The 16,142-nt window shown below is 52.6% G+C and overlaps 1 protein-coding gene and 1 long non-coding RNA gene across 2 annotated transcripts; both read right to left on the bottom strand.

The window, feature by feature from the left end:
- Positions 1–4,929: 4,929 nt before the first annotated feature.
- Positions 4,930–7,723, bottom strand: LOC138921391 (uncharacterized). The gene is made up of 2 exons (XR_011433932.1): positions 6,473–7,723; positions 4,930–5,840 (listed from the first exon to the last, which is right to left on the bottom strand). It is a non-coding gene; the product is annotated as an uncharacterized lncRNA (long non-coding RNA).
- Positions 7,724–15,051: 7,328 nt separating this feature from the next.
- CALML5 (calmodulin like 5) lies at positions 15,052–15,817 on the bottom strand. Its single transcript, XM_005606957.4, has one exon. It carries the CDS (start codon positions 15,815–15,817, stop codon positions 15,368–15,370), a length of 450 nt encoding a protein of 149 aa, XP_005607014.2. The 3' UTR covers positions 15,052–15,367.
- Positions 15,818–16,142: the final 325 nt, after the last annotated feature.

Raw genomic sequence — 16,142 nt, 5'->3', positions numbered from 1 at the left:
GACTCGCTCACCACTCGGTCTGATCACGCAGGAAGCCACAGGGTGCTCGCCCGCAGACCCCATCCTGAGCTTCTGGGAGCTCAGGCTAGCAGTATTGTGGTGACCTGGCCAGTGCACGGGGTGGGAGGGTGAGGAGAAGCCGGGTGACTATGGTGGCACCGCTGGTGGAGAACTAACGAGCATCGAGCACTGAACCAAGCCTAAGGCCAGAGTCCCCGCGAGGGTCAGGATGTAGGGTCCCAAGGCAGGGCTGAGCTAGGGCAGGGGAAGCCCAGGAAGGACCAGACAGTGCCCTGCTTGGCACCCCACCCAGCCTTGCTACCCATCCAGTGCCCTGTAGCTTGTGGCTCAGGGTGCAAGGAGAGCCGTCCTGGCTCTCTGGGAAGACAGCAAGGCCGCCTCCCACTGAGTCCTTCCTCTGGCTTCCTCTCCAGACCACCTGTCTCCACCTGTGTTTGCTGAAGTTAGAAGTGGGCTTCCTGGAAGTAATTGAAGGGCATCACCTTGGGCTGTCCTGAGTACTGCTTGCTGCTGGCCTTGGCATGGAAGGCCCAGAGACAGTCACCACCCACAGTAACCAAGACCAAGGACACTAAGTCACCCAAGTGGAACTGGATCCCTCGATTCTGCACGGGGTCCCTAATGGAGGCCTCCATCTGCCGAGACATCCTCCTCTTCCCATAGTCATGGGACACAGGAGCGAGGTCACACACAGAAGGCCGCTGTAGGGGAGGGGCTTCACGAGGCCTATGCTCTGGAGGACTCATGAATAGCCAGGAATGTGGGAGCCTGAGGTCATCCTGAATTGCTCCCAATTTTAACCCCGTGCATGCCCCCAAATGCCTCATTTCTCCCATTTATGTACTTTACTCTCATAAATGTAATTAAGTTTCTGTCTGTTACCGAATCACAAGAAGGCACCCAGAGAGGTCTTTTCACTGACTTTTCCGGTGGGGGTTGAAATGGTCTGCCCTAAACTCATAGGCTAGGTATTCTTGAAATTTACTTCAGGGAGCATGGCAGGCATTTGTAGAGATCTCAAAGAGACTGACAGTGACTCTCAGCAGCTGAGCCCCTTGCCAAAGGGACTGTGAGGGGACACATGTGCTGTGCATGTCAAGATGCCACGGACAGAGATAACAAATGGGGCCTCTAAACATTAGCCTCAGATCGGAAGTCATGATCCTGGATGCTCCGCTCAGAGTGGCAGGAGCAGGTCTGTGACAGAGCCCTGTGGCACAGGCAGCCTGCTTCTGCAGGGTAGAGGGTGTGGGATCGACTTACTGAACTGCGTTGAAGGATTCTCCAGGGCAATGCTGGGGCAGCCAGCTCTTCCTCAGCTCATCTTGTAAATCTGAACTGAGGAGGTAAATTTCCATGATCTAAGAAGCTCTTCTCTCTGCGGACATCCACTCGGGATTTTATTTTTAAAGTGTTTCACTGAAAAATGTTTGAAGGAGGCTGAAGTAGCAAGCTGTACAACCAAAACTAAGGGAATTTCCATGAGCTTAATTTAAAGAAAGTTCCCCAGCAACTCAGCTAAAACAGCGTGAGAACGCATAGGCTGTGGGCCTGAAAATATTTTAATCAAGACTCCCTTTCGTGCACACTAATTACCTTGATGCCTCAGACTGGCTTCCAGGCTGACTGACTCCCTCACCCTCAGCTTCTTCCTACCCTCTTCGACCCCCACCTTGGGGACAGAGGATCCTTGTCACTCCCCCAAGGGCCTGTCCTTAGCTCCCTTCCTTCTGGTGGCTCTTGCATTTCATGGAGGAGCCAACTCAAGGTCCAGGCTGGGTGACACCAGCCTCACAGCCTGGGCAGCCTTGTAATCTTCCCCAGGTTTTACCTGGTGGTCCCCACGGGACCCCTAAACTCAACTATGCACCTTCCCACCCAACCCCCAGGCCTGGGCAGGACTCCCACCACCCAGTCCTTGGAGATGTCCCTTTCTCCTGCTCCAGTCTCTAGAAAGAGGGCTTCCTCAGAACCAGTGTTGTCTGCCAGCCTCTGACAAGGTGCAGAGGGGCTGCCCTGCAGAGAACTTGGGAGGAGCACTCTCTCTCCGCGCCTCCACACTAGACTTCCATCTGGACGTCTGCCTACAGTGGAAGCTACGCATCCAGCCTGGGCGGTGAACTACACGTCCGGAAGGGACTGACTTAGCTCGAGCCCCTGGCTTCACAGCCTCCGCAGGTTTACCAGATGGCCTGTCTGCTGTCATCTGTCCATGCTGAGGACGCTTCCTGAATGTCTGCCCCAAATCCCTCCTGAAGTCATTGAACTGGGCCTTCCTCCTCCACTTTCCTGGTCCCAAAGGACAATAAGCGCTCTCTCTTCTCTCCCTACTTCAGGCCAGATAGTTCTCATCCTCGTCAGAGTCCCCTGCTTCTCTGCGTCCCTCTGGGTTAGATGGAAATCCACAGGTCACCAGACAAAAAGGGGCACCTGGTGCTTTTTGATGAGCAAGAACAGAAGTTTCAAGGCCTCCGGGAATTTTTGAAAACCTTTGGTGAAACGAATCAGAAGATCTGGAAGCTGTATCTTTAAAAGGTTCCCTCTGTGGCTGCTGCCAGATTTTGGCCTCAGGCTTGAGTCCTGAGCTCCCCCAGGGCTTGAGAAAGGGACAAGAGGAAACTGGTGCTGGGCCCTTCCCGAGGTTCGAGGTTGGAGAGCCACCGTAGGGAAGAGAGGGCCCCTCTCACTCCACCTCCTGGCCCGGGGCCTCGGCCTCTCCCTAGGAGAGTTTGGTGGTAAGTTGTCTCCCTGCGTCCCTCACGATTTCTATTCTCTGTCTCTCCCGTTCCCCGACTCACACCCCGTTCCCCATCACACCCTTTTATTCTCTGGAGACTCTGGTCAAGCCCATGCCTTCTGTGGCCTCGGTCCTTCCTCAGTATAATGGCAGGTTTGGGTTACATCCGGGTTTCCAAAGGTCCCGTCACTTGAAAGCCCCATCACAATTTTGCATTTTTTGTACTGTCCTCTACTTGAAATTTTTTAATCTACACATTCTGTGTTTGGTAAATGTATTTTAAATGACCACTTTATGTCACAATTATAAGTGGAAAACCAACTTCCCTTGTTAGAAATAGAAGGAAACAAGAACAATTGGAAAACAAAATAGTGTTCCTAAGTCCCACTGAGACACTTTTGCCTCCGAAAGGGAGGTCTGCCCTCTCCTCTGTCACGTTCCCAGTCTATGTCCTAAAATCACCTCGGGTGCCATTGGTGGAGCAGACCCCAAACTTTGTCCAACCATGGATTCAAGATCTCTGGGATCCAGTTCAATTACTGATGTTTCTTTCTCCCCCCTCCTTCCCAGCTGCTTTTTATAACCCCCTGTAATGATCATAACATACACACAAATACAATCCTCTGCACTTAAAAAGACTTTTTTTTTTTTTTGGCTCCCACCAGCCCACAGAACAAGGGACCAGCATTGTTTCGGGAGAGATAACAGGCTCTGTTTCCAATGTCCCTCCCCACTGGCCCTGACAGATACCTCGGTGGTTCCTGACAGGAAATCCCCTTCTGCCTCATGGAAAACCCAGACAAGGAAGCAGAGCAGCCCCCATGGACTGTTCAGGCTCCACCCAGCGTTGTAGAAGTAAAAAAAGGTCCATCATCTCAGGCCGGGGTCTGGAAGCCCCTGGGCTCTGACCACACTTACAAGGACACTGCAGCCTGTGAGGAGACACACACAGAACACCAGGCCTCTTACGGTGGCATCGGCACCATAGCTTACCAGGTCCACAGTGGTTTTGACTCTTACATCAACTTGATGAAGTCTGCAGAGGAACAGGTATCGCTCCCTCCGTTTGGCAAATGAGAAAACCACAGCCAAGAGGCTCTGCCGGAGATCTAACTCAAGGTCAGGACCAAGGTCAGCTTCGCTCCCCCCCCGCCCCCCCCCTGCCGCCCGACTCCGCTCCTCCTCCACAGTTGGCATGAATAAGGCCTCACCGAATTTACTGCCTGATTCCTTCTGGAACTCAGAAGCCCTCTAAGGCCACTAGTAAGGTTGGCCTGAGCGCCTGCAGTGGGAAGGAGGAGGAGAACCTGGCCGTGTTAAAGGCCTGTCTGCCTCTGCCTTGGTGCTCCCAGCCCATCCTGCCCCTCCCCTGCCCCACACACAGTCCTCCCAGGGCTTCCTCTCCTGACATGAGTGGCACACCCTGTCCTGCCTTCGCTATCCTCAAGGACCATGACTCCAGTCCTTGCCTCTGCCACAGCCCCAGAGTGCAGCTGAGTCCCAGTGACAGAGTCGGACACTCACGCCAAGCACACCCTGAGCCGGGCCACCTCCCAACCCATCCCACCCCCTCCCTGTTGGGGTGAACGGGTCCTGCCTGGGGGCAGCAGGTCGTGCGTGGAGGCCTGAAGGATGCCGAGTGATGACTCGAGCAGCCGTCTTCTGCTGTGGGGCCTTCCTAGGCCTTCCAAGAGACCAGGTGAAACCAGGAGGCCCTGCCCCAAGCCTTGCCCTGTCTTACTTCAGTAGGTAGAGCTAGGCTCAGGATGGAACCCTGGGGTCGGCCAAGATGCCTGGGGCCTCGCTTCTAGCTGCCTCTGCAGCCTGGGAAACCTCTGTCCTCACTTCTGTGCTGGCCTCACCATGGAGGGGGCTTTCTCTCCCACCTTCCCTACCAAGGACCCCTTTAATCCCGAAACTGTGTTTTTACCATACAAACCACAATTGCTGTGTAACGCTTCCTTCATTTTCTCAGTTTGTGCTGACCAAGGCTGTGAGAGCCATCAGACCCCTGGGCAGTGGGGACGACCCATGCCATGTTCTGCACTGCAGACTCCCACACGAGCCTGCACGTCCATCCCCTTTCTCGACACTCCTTTGTAAGTCATTGTTTGACATTCTTACCCACTCATATTCCTTTCCTATGACTGCTGTAACAAATCACCACAAACTTGGTTTGAAACAATAGACATTTATCCTCTCACAGTTCTTGAGGCCAGAAGTCTGGACCGAAGGTGTTGGTAGGGTTGGTTCCTGCCGGATGCTCTGAGGGAGAAGCTTGTCCATGCCTCTCTAGCCTCCAGTGGCAGTCAGCAATCCTTGGCTTGTAGGAGCATCACTCTAGTCTCTGCCTCCATTTCACGTGGCCTCCCCTGCTCTGTCTCACGGTCTGTTTCCCAGAGAAACATTCATACGTTGTTAGATTTCAACAAATGAATTTTGAGGGGACACAAATGTGAAGTCCATCACGCTCATTATTTCCAATAAGACAAGGATCTTTAGACTCATCTTTGAAAATGATTCTCAAGTTAGAGAACCATGGAGAGAACATCAGTGTCCATCCAGCTGAGCCCCCACGGTATAGACGAATCTCCTCCACAAGCCCCTCTCAAATGATTTCCTAGTGTCCACCTAAACACCTCCATCCACCATGTCCGGAGGCAGCCATAGAGTCCTTGGGTCGCCCTACCATGGAGGAACATTGTCCTGCTGAGTTACAGTCCAGAACCTGCAGCTCCCATTCTCAGGCCCAGTTTTAGCCCTGGGGCCGTGTAGAGCAAGTCCACATCTCTTCTCCATGGGACAGCTCTTCAGATATTTAGCAACCACTGTTCTGGTCTTCCCAGCTCCAGGGTGAACACCGCCCCCAGCCCACCGTTGCAAACACGGTGGGGTCTTCCTGGTCATCCTTCTCTGAACAGGTCCTAGTTTGTCTCTACCCCTTCATTTAGAAGTGGGGTGCCCAGAAATGCAAACAATGGCCGTCTGCATGCTGTTCATCCTGTAACACAGAATCCAGTGCTGGGATAACAGCGGGAAGCAAGACAGACAGGGTCCAGCTGTCCTGAAGCTCCTGTTCCAGCTAAGGGGGTGGGGGATGGAGAGAAACAAATAAGGAACATATCAGAGAGTGAGAGAGGCTCTTCTGAGAGCTGCAGCAGGGGTCTACCATAAAGCATGACCAGTGGTCAGGTAGCCTCTTTGCGGGACTGGTGTTTATGCCCAGGTCCGAATGACAAGAACAGCTAAAGCAAAGTCCCTAATGCACCACAGACCCCCTCCTTCACCCCCCTTTCCCTAAGGCCCCACCACCCTCCGATCCTCCCGCCCCACGCTGGCTCCTATCTCTCTCCAAATCACAGGCATTCCCCAAGCAGGGCCAGCGCCAGAAGGGTGGGCCCTGGGGCAGCTCAGCCACTCTGGGGGCCGCCGAAGGTAATCACACTGAAATTCCAGGATTGAATTCAATGACATGGAGAAGAGAAAAGAGGATTAGGTGTAGTTCAAGCCGCCCAGCCCTCTCCCCACCAGTGTGGGGTCCAGGCTATTGGGTGCCCTTCTCAAAGGTCTGCTTCTGAGCAGAAGGAACCAGGATCCAAAAGACAGGTAGAAAGGGTGCCTGAAATGGGGGTGCCCTGCAGCCTGGTCTTCAGCGAACGCCAACCTCTCCACTGAGCCCACAAAACCCACTACTCAGGTGGTCTTCAAAGATACCTGGATGCTATCAGACTCAGCTGAAACATCCAGCAGCCTCTGCCCTCTGGTGGGATCAATCCCAAAGCCCACGTGGTGACAGCTCTCCAGCGGCCACCTGCCCTCCAACGCAATCATCTGTGCTGTGTCCATGACCCCACGGAGAGCGCTGTCAAGGAGGCGCTTTCCTGCATCACCAGTGCCCAGCTCTGTGCCTGGAAAGAATCCGGTCTACACACACATTTGTTGAAGGAAGAAAAGAAGGGAGGAAGGGAGGGGTGAGAGAAGAAAGGAACTCTGAGCTGCATCCTCAGCCCTCCCATCACAGGCCAGCTCTCAGAAGTGGGCGTGGGCTCCTGTTTGCACACTTGGGACAGCTCTGGTCTCCTCCTCCTTGTCTCCCATGTGCGCATGCCTGAAGGAGATCAGAACCCCGACTTCCTTCCACCTGAAGATGCTGGAGTTGTGGTAGGGTGCAGAGTTCAGACCGTCTCCCGGGAACGGGTTGCAGGGGGAAGGCAGGGCAGGAAGGCCCGAGTCACTCCCCCCAGGAGCTTCTGCGTTTTGGCCAGCACGGCCCTGGCCGGAGGGCAGCCCAGGGCTTTTCTCCCCTCCATTTCTGGAGCCTGGCCACAGGCCTCTGGACAGCACACTCTGCCCTGTTCCTACCAGAGGCTGAGGCCCCTCGGGCTCCCTGTGGCTCCAGGATTCTGAGAACTGGACATGTTGTCACCATTTGACATGGCAAGAGGCCAGAAGTGTCCAAGGGTAGCCGGTCCTCCGATAGTGACAAGAACATGGGCAATCCCTTCAGCAGGGCGACAAGGGTGTGGTCTGGTGAGCACAGGAGCCTTCTCCCTGAGCCCTCCTGGAGACCTTCCACAGGCACTGCTGGATGCCAGTCAGCCCAATCCCCAAGCCCTGGGCCTACTCAGCCCACAGCTGTTCCAGCCAGCAGCTGCCTTCCCCTCGTCTTGCTGTGTCCTGTCTGTCCCATCATTTACCAGCCCAGCCTCAGGTCATCAGATTAGCCTCTCCAGGCCCTGTCTCCCTGCTCCAGCTCGTCCTGCACTCCACTGTCAAAACAATCTTCCCAAAGCACAGGTGTGACCATATACCTCCTCTCACTTCAAACTTTCAGTGAGTCTCCATTTCATCTTCTGGAAAAAAAATAAAGCACTAAAATTGGTGAAACTTCCCTAAAACACTCCTGCTGTCCTGGGACTACTCTTAGCACTTCATGCATATGACTCACTTAGTCCTCACAATAATATTGAGGGAGATATTATTTTCCCCCACTTTACAGGTGAGGACCAAGTCACAGAGATTGTAACTGACTTGCCCAAGGTCACACAGCTAGTAAATGGCTCGGACAGGATTTGAAAAAAATCCACCCTCCTGACAGTCAGGCCATAAGCTGTCTGTAATGGGGCTCCCACGTCTCCCTCATCTCCCAGACAGTGTGGATGCCCCCAAAGGCAGTGTATGTCTCCATATCCATACTTTCACTTCCGTGGTTCCCTCTGCCAAGAACGTCCTCTCACCTGTGGAAAACTTCCCCCAATCCCAATACACAGCCCAGGGCCACCTCCCCAGAGTCCCTGCCCTTTGCTGTGCACGCTCGTGATGTTGGAACCCACTGATGAGGCACGTGCCACCCACAGTCTTTGCATTTGGTCATTTATACCTAAGTCTCATCTCCCATAGAAGGCAGAGGCTGCTGTGACACCTCCCTCTGTGTCCTCGTAGACCCATAATAAGGTGGGTCACTCAAGAAAATATTTGTGCAATGAATGAATGAATGAGTTAATGTCACTATCACAAGCACTAGCACCTCCCCATGCTGTCACAATCACAAGGCTCTGGATGCAGGAAAATACGATTCCTCGAGAGCACTGACATCCCCTTCCCCAAGATTTGACTTCCATCTGGGTCAGAGGTCAACCAGGCAGAAAGGAGGGCGCTCCCAGATTGTTGAAGTTCCTGGCACTAACTGTCTCTGGGTGGCAGAGTGGGTATTGGGGCTGGCAGGTCACCAAGCAGAGCACCATCTGTTCCCAAACAGTGATTCAGATTTGACTTGTGCAACCAGCAGTCTCCCACGGTGGAGATCTGTAAAGCCAAGTGCTTTCTCCCCAGTTCCTCCCCGCATGCTGTGCCCATCTGTCCATGGGGCAAAGGAGGGGCTGAACATGGGGACATCTGGTAGAGTCATTGTTTCCAGGGACAGGTTGGAGAAGTGCTTCTTACTCGGCTTCTCAACCTTGGCTGCACAAGTACCAGGGAGCATAAACCGGATGGCTAAGCCTGGGACCCCAGACCAATTAGGGAATCAGAACATCGGGGGCTCCCACACCAACTCGGGGGATCAGAATATTGGAAGGCCCATATCTGGCCTTTTTCAAAAGCTCTCTAGTGCTTTAGTTGTGCAACCAGGACCAGTAATCACTGAATTGTAGCAAACGGTGGGTGCAGGCTGGAAAGGCAGAGGGGAAACGGAAAACGCATGCCAACACCCTGGGGGGGTAAGGACCATCTGCAGTGGGGAAAGAGATGAGAGCGCCCGAGATGGTAAACAACTGCAAATAAGCAAGAAAGAGCTTGCAGGATGAGGTGTCTGGGCCTTTTCCCAGATTATAGTGAAGCCAGAGAGAAGGGCAGGGAGGGGCAGGTGAGGTCATCTGTGGGCTGAGGTAAGGGCAGGCCCTGACTTCACAGGTGTGGTGCTAGGAAAGGCCGCCCCTGCACCCTCTAGAGGGCAGTCCTTGTGAACAAGGGGGAGGGCAGCCATATTTGATGGCCTCGAAACCAGAACCTGGACTAGTTTACAGAGAAAATAGGACAGGATAATTGATCTAGATTGTTCCTGAGAATCTGGAATATACAGTCTCCGTATCTATTGAGAATCTGCTCTCTATGACTTTTCAGGGTGGGAGGAGTGGGGTGTACTGTGAAGAGAGAAGCACTGATCTGAAATCTTATAAACTGGTACAAGTGGCCCGACATCTAAGTCTTTGTCCTACGAGTTACATGCCCTGGAATCCCCGTATTTCTACACCAAGAGGGAAAAAAATTGTGATGGTTAATCTTATGAGTCAACTTGGCTGGGCTAAGGGATGTCCAGAGAGCAGGTGAAACATTATTTCTAGGTGTATCTGTGAGGAGGATTTTCCAGGAGAGATTAACATGTGAACTGGTGGACTGAGTAAGGCAGATGGCCAGGGTGGGCCCAGTGGCACAGCAGTTAAGCGCACAAGTTCTGCTTCCCCAACCCAGGCTTCTCTGGCTCTGATCCCAGGCATGGACCTACGTACCACTTGTCAAACCATGCCATGGCAGGCATCCCACATATAAAGTAGAGGAAGATGGGCATGGATGTTAGCTCAGGGCCAGTCTTCCTCAGCAAAAAGAGGAAGATTGGTAGCAGATGTTAGCTCAGGGCTAATCTTCCTCAAAAAAAAAAAAAGCAGATGGCCCTCACCAATATGAATGGGCATCGTCCAATCCATTCTGGGCCCAAATAGAACAAAAAGACAGAGGAAGGGCGAATTCTCTCTCATTGAGATAAGACAGCCATCTTCTCCTGCCCTCAGACATTGGGGCTCCTGGTTCTGGGGCTTTCAGACTCAGATCAGAACTCACCCCATCAGCCCTTGGTCCTCAGATCTTTGGACTCAGACTGAACTACGCCACAGGCTCTCCTGGGTCTCCAGCTCACAGACGGCAGATCTCGGGACTTCTCAGCCTCCATAAATCATGCGAGCCAATTCCTATAACAAATCTCCTCTTCTATATCCCTGTACATTCTATTGATTCTGTTTCTCTGGAGAACCCTGACTAATACAGAACTTCGGAATTTTATGATCACACATGGACTGTTTCCATGGTTCTTAGAAGGTAGGACAAAAGAGAGGCACCTTCTCTCTTCAGTCACACCTCAGGTCTTCTCTCTTCCTGCTGAGTATGACATTACAAAGATTCCTTTTAATCCTGTCGGCACTAAAGAAGCCACCTCTACCTGGGTAGAGGTGATGCCTCATGGGGGAGGGAGCCCACCCCGTCACCCGCTGGCATCTTAGTGTGGATGGCGGGACGGTTTGTACGACATCAACCACACTCCAAGAGTCTACATGCCCTGCGCTCAAGGAGTTCATGATCTCGTGTAAATGTTGATGGGTTTTATTTTATTATTTCAGATTCTGAGGAAGGAGACTAGGCCTCGTTCACAAGGAAATATAATGCAAGCTGCACCTTGAGGAGAATTGAACAAAGAGGGAGAGATCTAGTCGTTCGCTCTGAGAGTATGTATTGAGGATTTATGACGTGCCAGTTCCTGTTCTGGAAAGCTTCCTGGAGTAGGCGATGTTTGACATGGACCTTAAAAGGCCCGTCAGGAATACATATAAATTAGGATTTAAAAGATCCAGGGGCAATTCAGTGAAGAAAATGTATTATTTAGTGTATGGGATTTGAAACATCTGTTTTGACCAGAAGTAGAATAATTCATCTAAAATCAAGGTGCTACTTAATATCTTCTTGAAGGATTTGGGGGAAATTTCACTGTAGTGTGGATCAGTTTTGTTTCCATCAGAGCTGTTCCCCCTCAACCCATTCCAGTAGATTTATCAGTTCAGTTCTGCTCCGCTGAGGGTCAGTTTTGCGTGTGATTCATGTTGCAGACGCTGAGCACTTAACAAATACTTGAAACACACTCGAAATGTTCATTTGATTGAGCCACTTAATAAATCCGTGAATTGAAAGAAGTCCTAAAGCAACAGTCTATATTGAAAATCTGTTGAAAGAGAGAAACCTGCCGTACCTATAACTCATAAAATTCTTGATATCCAAAACCTGTACAACCGCTTAATCTTGAAGTGAATCAGCGCTCCTTCCCCAAAATCATAGACCCAGCGTACTAAAAGGAAATAGAGCACTTTCATCTTTGTTGGGTTACGGAGCAGTGTTGAGGTCATGCAACTGCAACTAAAATGATTTACCAAGCCGCAGGTCGAACTGCATGAAACTAAATCTTACACTGGACAGAGAAAACTTCAGAGAAATACTCAAAAACCCCTAAAACATCTCATCCAATATGCATCTCTGTAATCTTATAAAGTGTTTTAAAAAGTAACTTTTTTGTACATTGGGAAATACCAGCAAATTGACCATTCGCGGAACTAGTCTTGGCAAATTGCTTTTCAGAGAAGTGGCTTTCAGAGAACTGAGCTTGCCTGATGTGACCTTAAGACGCCTTGGCAACTTGGCCACCTCTCGTGCGCTCGCCAGGTCTCCTCAGTGTCCTAGATTAGGGTAGGGCCGCCTCATGGACCCTGCCGGGAGAGTGTCACCTGGGCTCCACCCACAAAGATCTTCAAGATGATGGAGTCAATGCTGAAGCCATTTCTGTGTATCTCCTGCAGAGCATCAGGTGTAAGGAGAATGTCACTGCAACTCAGAGTTTCCAGCCTCCAGAAGACAGTCCCCACTGTGGGTCCTGACCAACCCTCTCCACCAGACCCCTCCCAGGGCTGTTCCTCCTGGGGCGGAGCCGGCCACCCACGAATCTCTGCTTGAAAGAAGCTCTGAAGGTGATACGAGGCACTGCTGGGCAGGCGCCCTCTGAACACTCAAGTTCCAGGTCCTTCTTTCATTCCAGACCTGAAGTGAGTCACTTCCTCTCCCAGACCCTCAGATTCCCTTTTTGTGCTGCTGGCACCACAGATGAAAAGAAGTTTCTGCTGCTTTCTTGCATTGCGGCCCCACCAAGCCCTTTGCAGGAACAGTTCCCCAGTGATAAGCCTCCAAGGCACCATCTCTAATACCAGCCAGATCGCCCACCTCCCCAGCTGCCAGGGGCTCCATCTCCCGCCCTCTGTAAGTCCTCATCTTCCAGGTATTGCATGCATTGTTCTGAATATAACGTATTATAGACACAAAAATATGGAGGATGAAATATGTAGCGTCCATGTAGCTACCAGCCAACTTAAGAAACAAAATATTAAGGGATCAGTGGAGGGCCCCATGTGCTCCCTCATCCCTTCCTTCCTCTCCAAAGGAGCTTCCTAATTCCGCATATGAGCCACGTATTTCTTCGAAGTCAAGAAAAAAGTTTTTTTGTTTTTTGTTTTTTTAAAGAAAATTGCTCTTGGGGCCGGCCTGGTGGCGCAGCGGTTAAGTTCACACGCTCCACTTCTCAGTGGCCCGGGTTCGCTGGTTCGGATCCCGGGTGCAGACATGGCACCACTTGGCACGCCATGCTGTGGTAGGCATCCCACATATGAAAAGTAGAGGAAGATGGGCATGCGTGTTAGCTCAGGGCTAGGCTTTCTCAGCAAAAAAAAAAAAAGAAAAGAAAATTGCTCTTAGGCTCCACAGGCTCGAGCAGCTGTTGTCAGATGTGTGGACCTCAGGGGACAGTCGAAATTAACTTGGGGCACATGTAGGACTCTCCATTTTTCACAGTAAGAACATGAAAAAAAGGAAAAAAAAGCGACCCACAAAAGCATCATCTGCCATCACAGTAGCTTCGGGAAAGAAAGGACATCTAACACAGAAAATACAGAGTGAGCACCTTCTTGGAGTTTAAAAAACTGAACACAATTAGGTTAGTCAAAAAAGTCTTTATTCTTCTCATTTCCGCACAGAGCCTGGAAAACTCCATCTTGGACCAGCTTGGCATTTAGAAACTCAGTCAATTAGAAACTAATTTAGAAACTCAGACTTCTGTGACCCGTGTCCCTAGGAGGACGGGGACTTTCTGGAGGGATCCACCCCCATCCTGGAGGTAGGGAGTGCTTCTCCTACCTCACCCCTCCTCAAGTCCCCGCACCAGGTCTGGAAGCGCCTCTGCCCCATTTCCCTATCTCCAGTCTTCAGCTGCACTAGATCCTGTGCCTGAGTCATCTTTCTGCCCCACACGTCCCCCGCCCTCCCTCAAGACCCTTGGGGACCTTGGAATCCCTTCCTTCTTCTCTCACAGTCTCCCCCCAGCCCAGTGGCCACCACCCAGCCCTGAAGCTCAGGACCTTCCCTTACCATGTCTGGCCACAGGCCATACCCTGGAGGGGACTGCGGCCAGGCTCTGAGGACAGGGCTAGGATGAACAAGGCAGCAGGGTGTGAGGGTCCCAGGAGACTGGAGTGACCCACTGAAAACGTCAAATGGGGGAAAATAAAAAAGTGGTCAATGAGGAGCCCCATCTCGGTAGCCCACTCCCACACCTCTGGGGATAAACTGGGATGGGCTCTGTCACTCACCCACCACACGTGTTGGAATGAGGGGGCGAGTGGTAAGGGCCGGGCACTGGTATTTTGCAATAACCGCCCAGGAAAGCTGAATCTGCCTCTCCCCACCCTGAGCTGAGAACCACTGACGTGGCACAAGCTAGGACAAGATAAAGTCACTGAGAGGTTGAGCTACAGTTTCGTTCCAAGCAAAACAAAAAGAAGAACTCGTTTCACGAAGGAGGAAGCAGAAGCCCGTCGTTAAATGCCACCCAAAGTCGCACAGTTGGCTGCAGACAGTGCTGGAAAAATAATGCATGTTTTCTGAATCCAGAGTCCAGGTGCTCATTCTGTCTCCCTGCTGCCTCTGATTTCAGCCTGATGGCACCAATGAGTCTGTTTCTTACTTATAAGTCTGACTGGTCCCTTGACCATCCTGGGCCTCTATTTGCTCACCTGCAAGATGAGGAGCTCGGGTTAAATCATCTCTGAGAACCAGGACAAGGGAGCCTTGGAGAATCAGGGTTGTGACAAGCAACCTCAAATGGGTCTAATCTTTAAAACCAAACAGAATACCACAAACCCAAGTTCAAATGGTGGATCTGCTTAACATCAGGGTGGGCAGGGCGGCCATAGGCAGACCTCACCTCCCATCTTCGTCTTTCTCTGCGGGGACAACCTCAGAGCCCCCAGCTCACAAAGGGGCCGCAGCCAAGAAGGTCTGGGCAGCAGCGGGGTGCCTGGCTTCGGGGTCAGCAGAGGAAAGAATCTTCTCACAGGTGACCCTCGCTCAGCCTGGAAGCACCTTCCACCCCAAGCAGTGTCTCTCAAATCTGACAGGCCAGCGGCCCCTGCCTCAAGTGCCGTCCTCCCTGTCTTTGCCCATCACGCCCCGCTGGTCCTCCCACTCCCCACTGTGCTGCCTGCATCCGAGTGAGGTAGGCTTGGCTCTCCAGGGCCCCCACCCTTATAGTTTCACATCTACAAGACCTTGCACCTCAAATACGGGACACACACACACACTTTTTCTTTTTAATTTGAGCCTAAAGAACAGTCACCTATACGCAAAGGGTGATAAACTTTATTGTTGGTGGCATAGGCGGGGTCCCAGTCCTAGGGTCCAGCTCTGCCTTCTGGTCCTGACCCAGAAGCTCAGGCAGACCCTGAGTGAGAGAAACATGCATCTTGCCTGCCCTTCCCAACCCCACCCCACTCCTGCACCTTCCCTCTTCCGCAGGAGTCACAGGGGAGGAGGTGGAGGACCAGCCTGCTCAGCTTGGTTCTCCAGCTAGGCTGAGTGAAGGGGTAGAGGCTCTGAGAATCCCAGATGCTTTTTCCACTTCCCATCAAACATTCAAGAACCAGTGCACATCACCCTTCAAGCTCATGTTCTTTTATTTCAACGACCACATCACTTTGGGGTTTCTCACAACAGCCCTGTGAGGTAGGGAGCACCCCATTTCACTGGGGGGAGAAGCCGCAGGAGCCAGCCCAGGTCTCAGCGGCAAAGAGGGGCTCCCAGGGAGGCCCCCAACAGCACAGAACCCGGGCCCGAGAGAGAGAAGGCTTTCCCACCGATCAGGTAACTTCCCGTCCACCACCCAGACGTTCCCTTCACATCCCTACCACCAAAGGTGGACCCCAGAAAGGCACAGGAACAAGAGTCAGGCAGGAGCCGGGCCAGGGCAGGGCGTCACTTCTGGGTGAGGATGCGCACGAACTCCTCGTAGCTCACCTTCCCGTCCTGGTCCAAGTCAGCCTGGCCGATCATGACTTCCAGCGCCTCCTCGGAAACCTCATCCCCTAGCTTGCCTATGGCCTGCTTGAGCTCATCCACGTTGATGTGGCCGTCACCGTCCAGGTCAAAGGCACGGAAGACCCCCTGCAGGTCCTGCTCACTGCCCCAGGCCTTCCTCCTCTTGACCATCTCCGCCAGGAACTCTTGGAAGTTGATGACGCCATCGCCATCAGAGTCCACCCTGGCGATGAGCTCGTTCAACTCGGCCTCCGACAGACTGTGGCCCAAGGCCTGCATCACGGCGCCCAGCTCCTGGGTGTTGATGGTGCCATCCCCATTCTTGTCAACACTGGAGAAGGCCTCCTTGAACTCGGCCACCTGCTCTTCAGACAGCTTCTCAGCCATGTTGCTTACTGCCAACCTGTTCAAAGGACTCACGTCAGAGCTGGGGACCGGCGGTGGGATGTGAGGCTGTGTTTGTGTGAGGGCAGAGCTCCAGTGGCAGCCTTGCCATGGATGGGAACCCCTCCTTTTCTACAACCGAGCAAAGGGAGGAGGAAGTCTCCCCGCCCTCCCCACGTCCTCAGGCAAAATCCTCCGCCCAGGGAGGGACAGACCAGCTGCAGACAAGAAATGCAGGAATTGGAGTGGCAGGGCTCGCCCAGGAGAGCCTGGAGGGAACCAGTGTGGGGGCTGTCGAAGCCAGCCAGCCTCTCCGGGCCCCCACGAC

Source organism: Equus caballus, chromosome 29 (assembly GCF_041296265.1).
Source record: "Equus caballus isolate H_3958 breed thoroughbred chromosome 29, TB-T2T, whole genome shotgun sequence".
NCBI classification, from domain to species: domain Eukaryota; kingdom Metazoa; phylum Chordata; class Mammalia; order Perissodactyla; family Equidae; genus Equus; species Equus caballus.
Note: the sequence above shows the minus strand (reverse complement) of the source record. Positions and strands in the feature narration are given on the sequence as shown.

Excerpts from the sequence above, each read along its gene's own strand:
- CALML5 (XM_005606957.4), bottom strand. The coding sequence starts at position 15,817 with ATGGCTGAGAAGCTGTCTGAAGAGCAGGTGGCCGAGTTCAAGGAGGCC.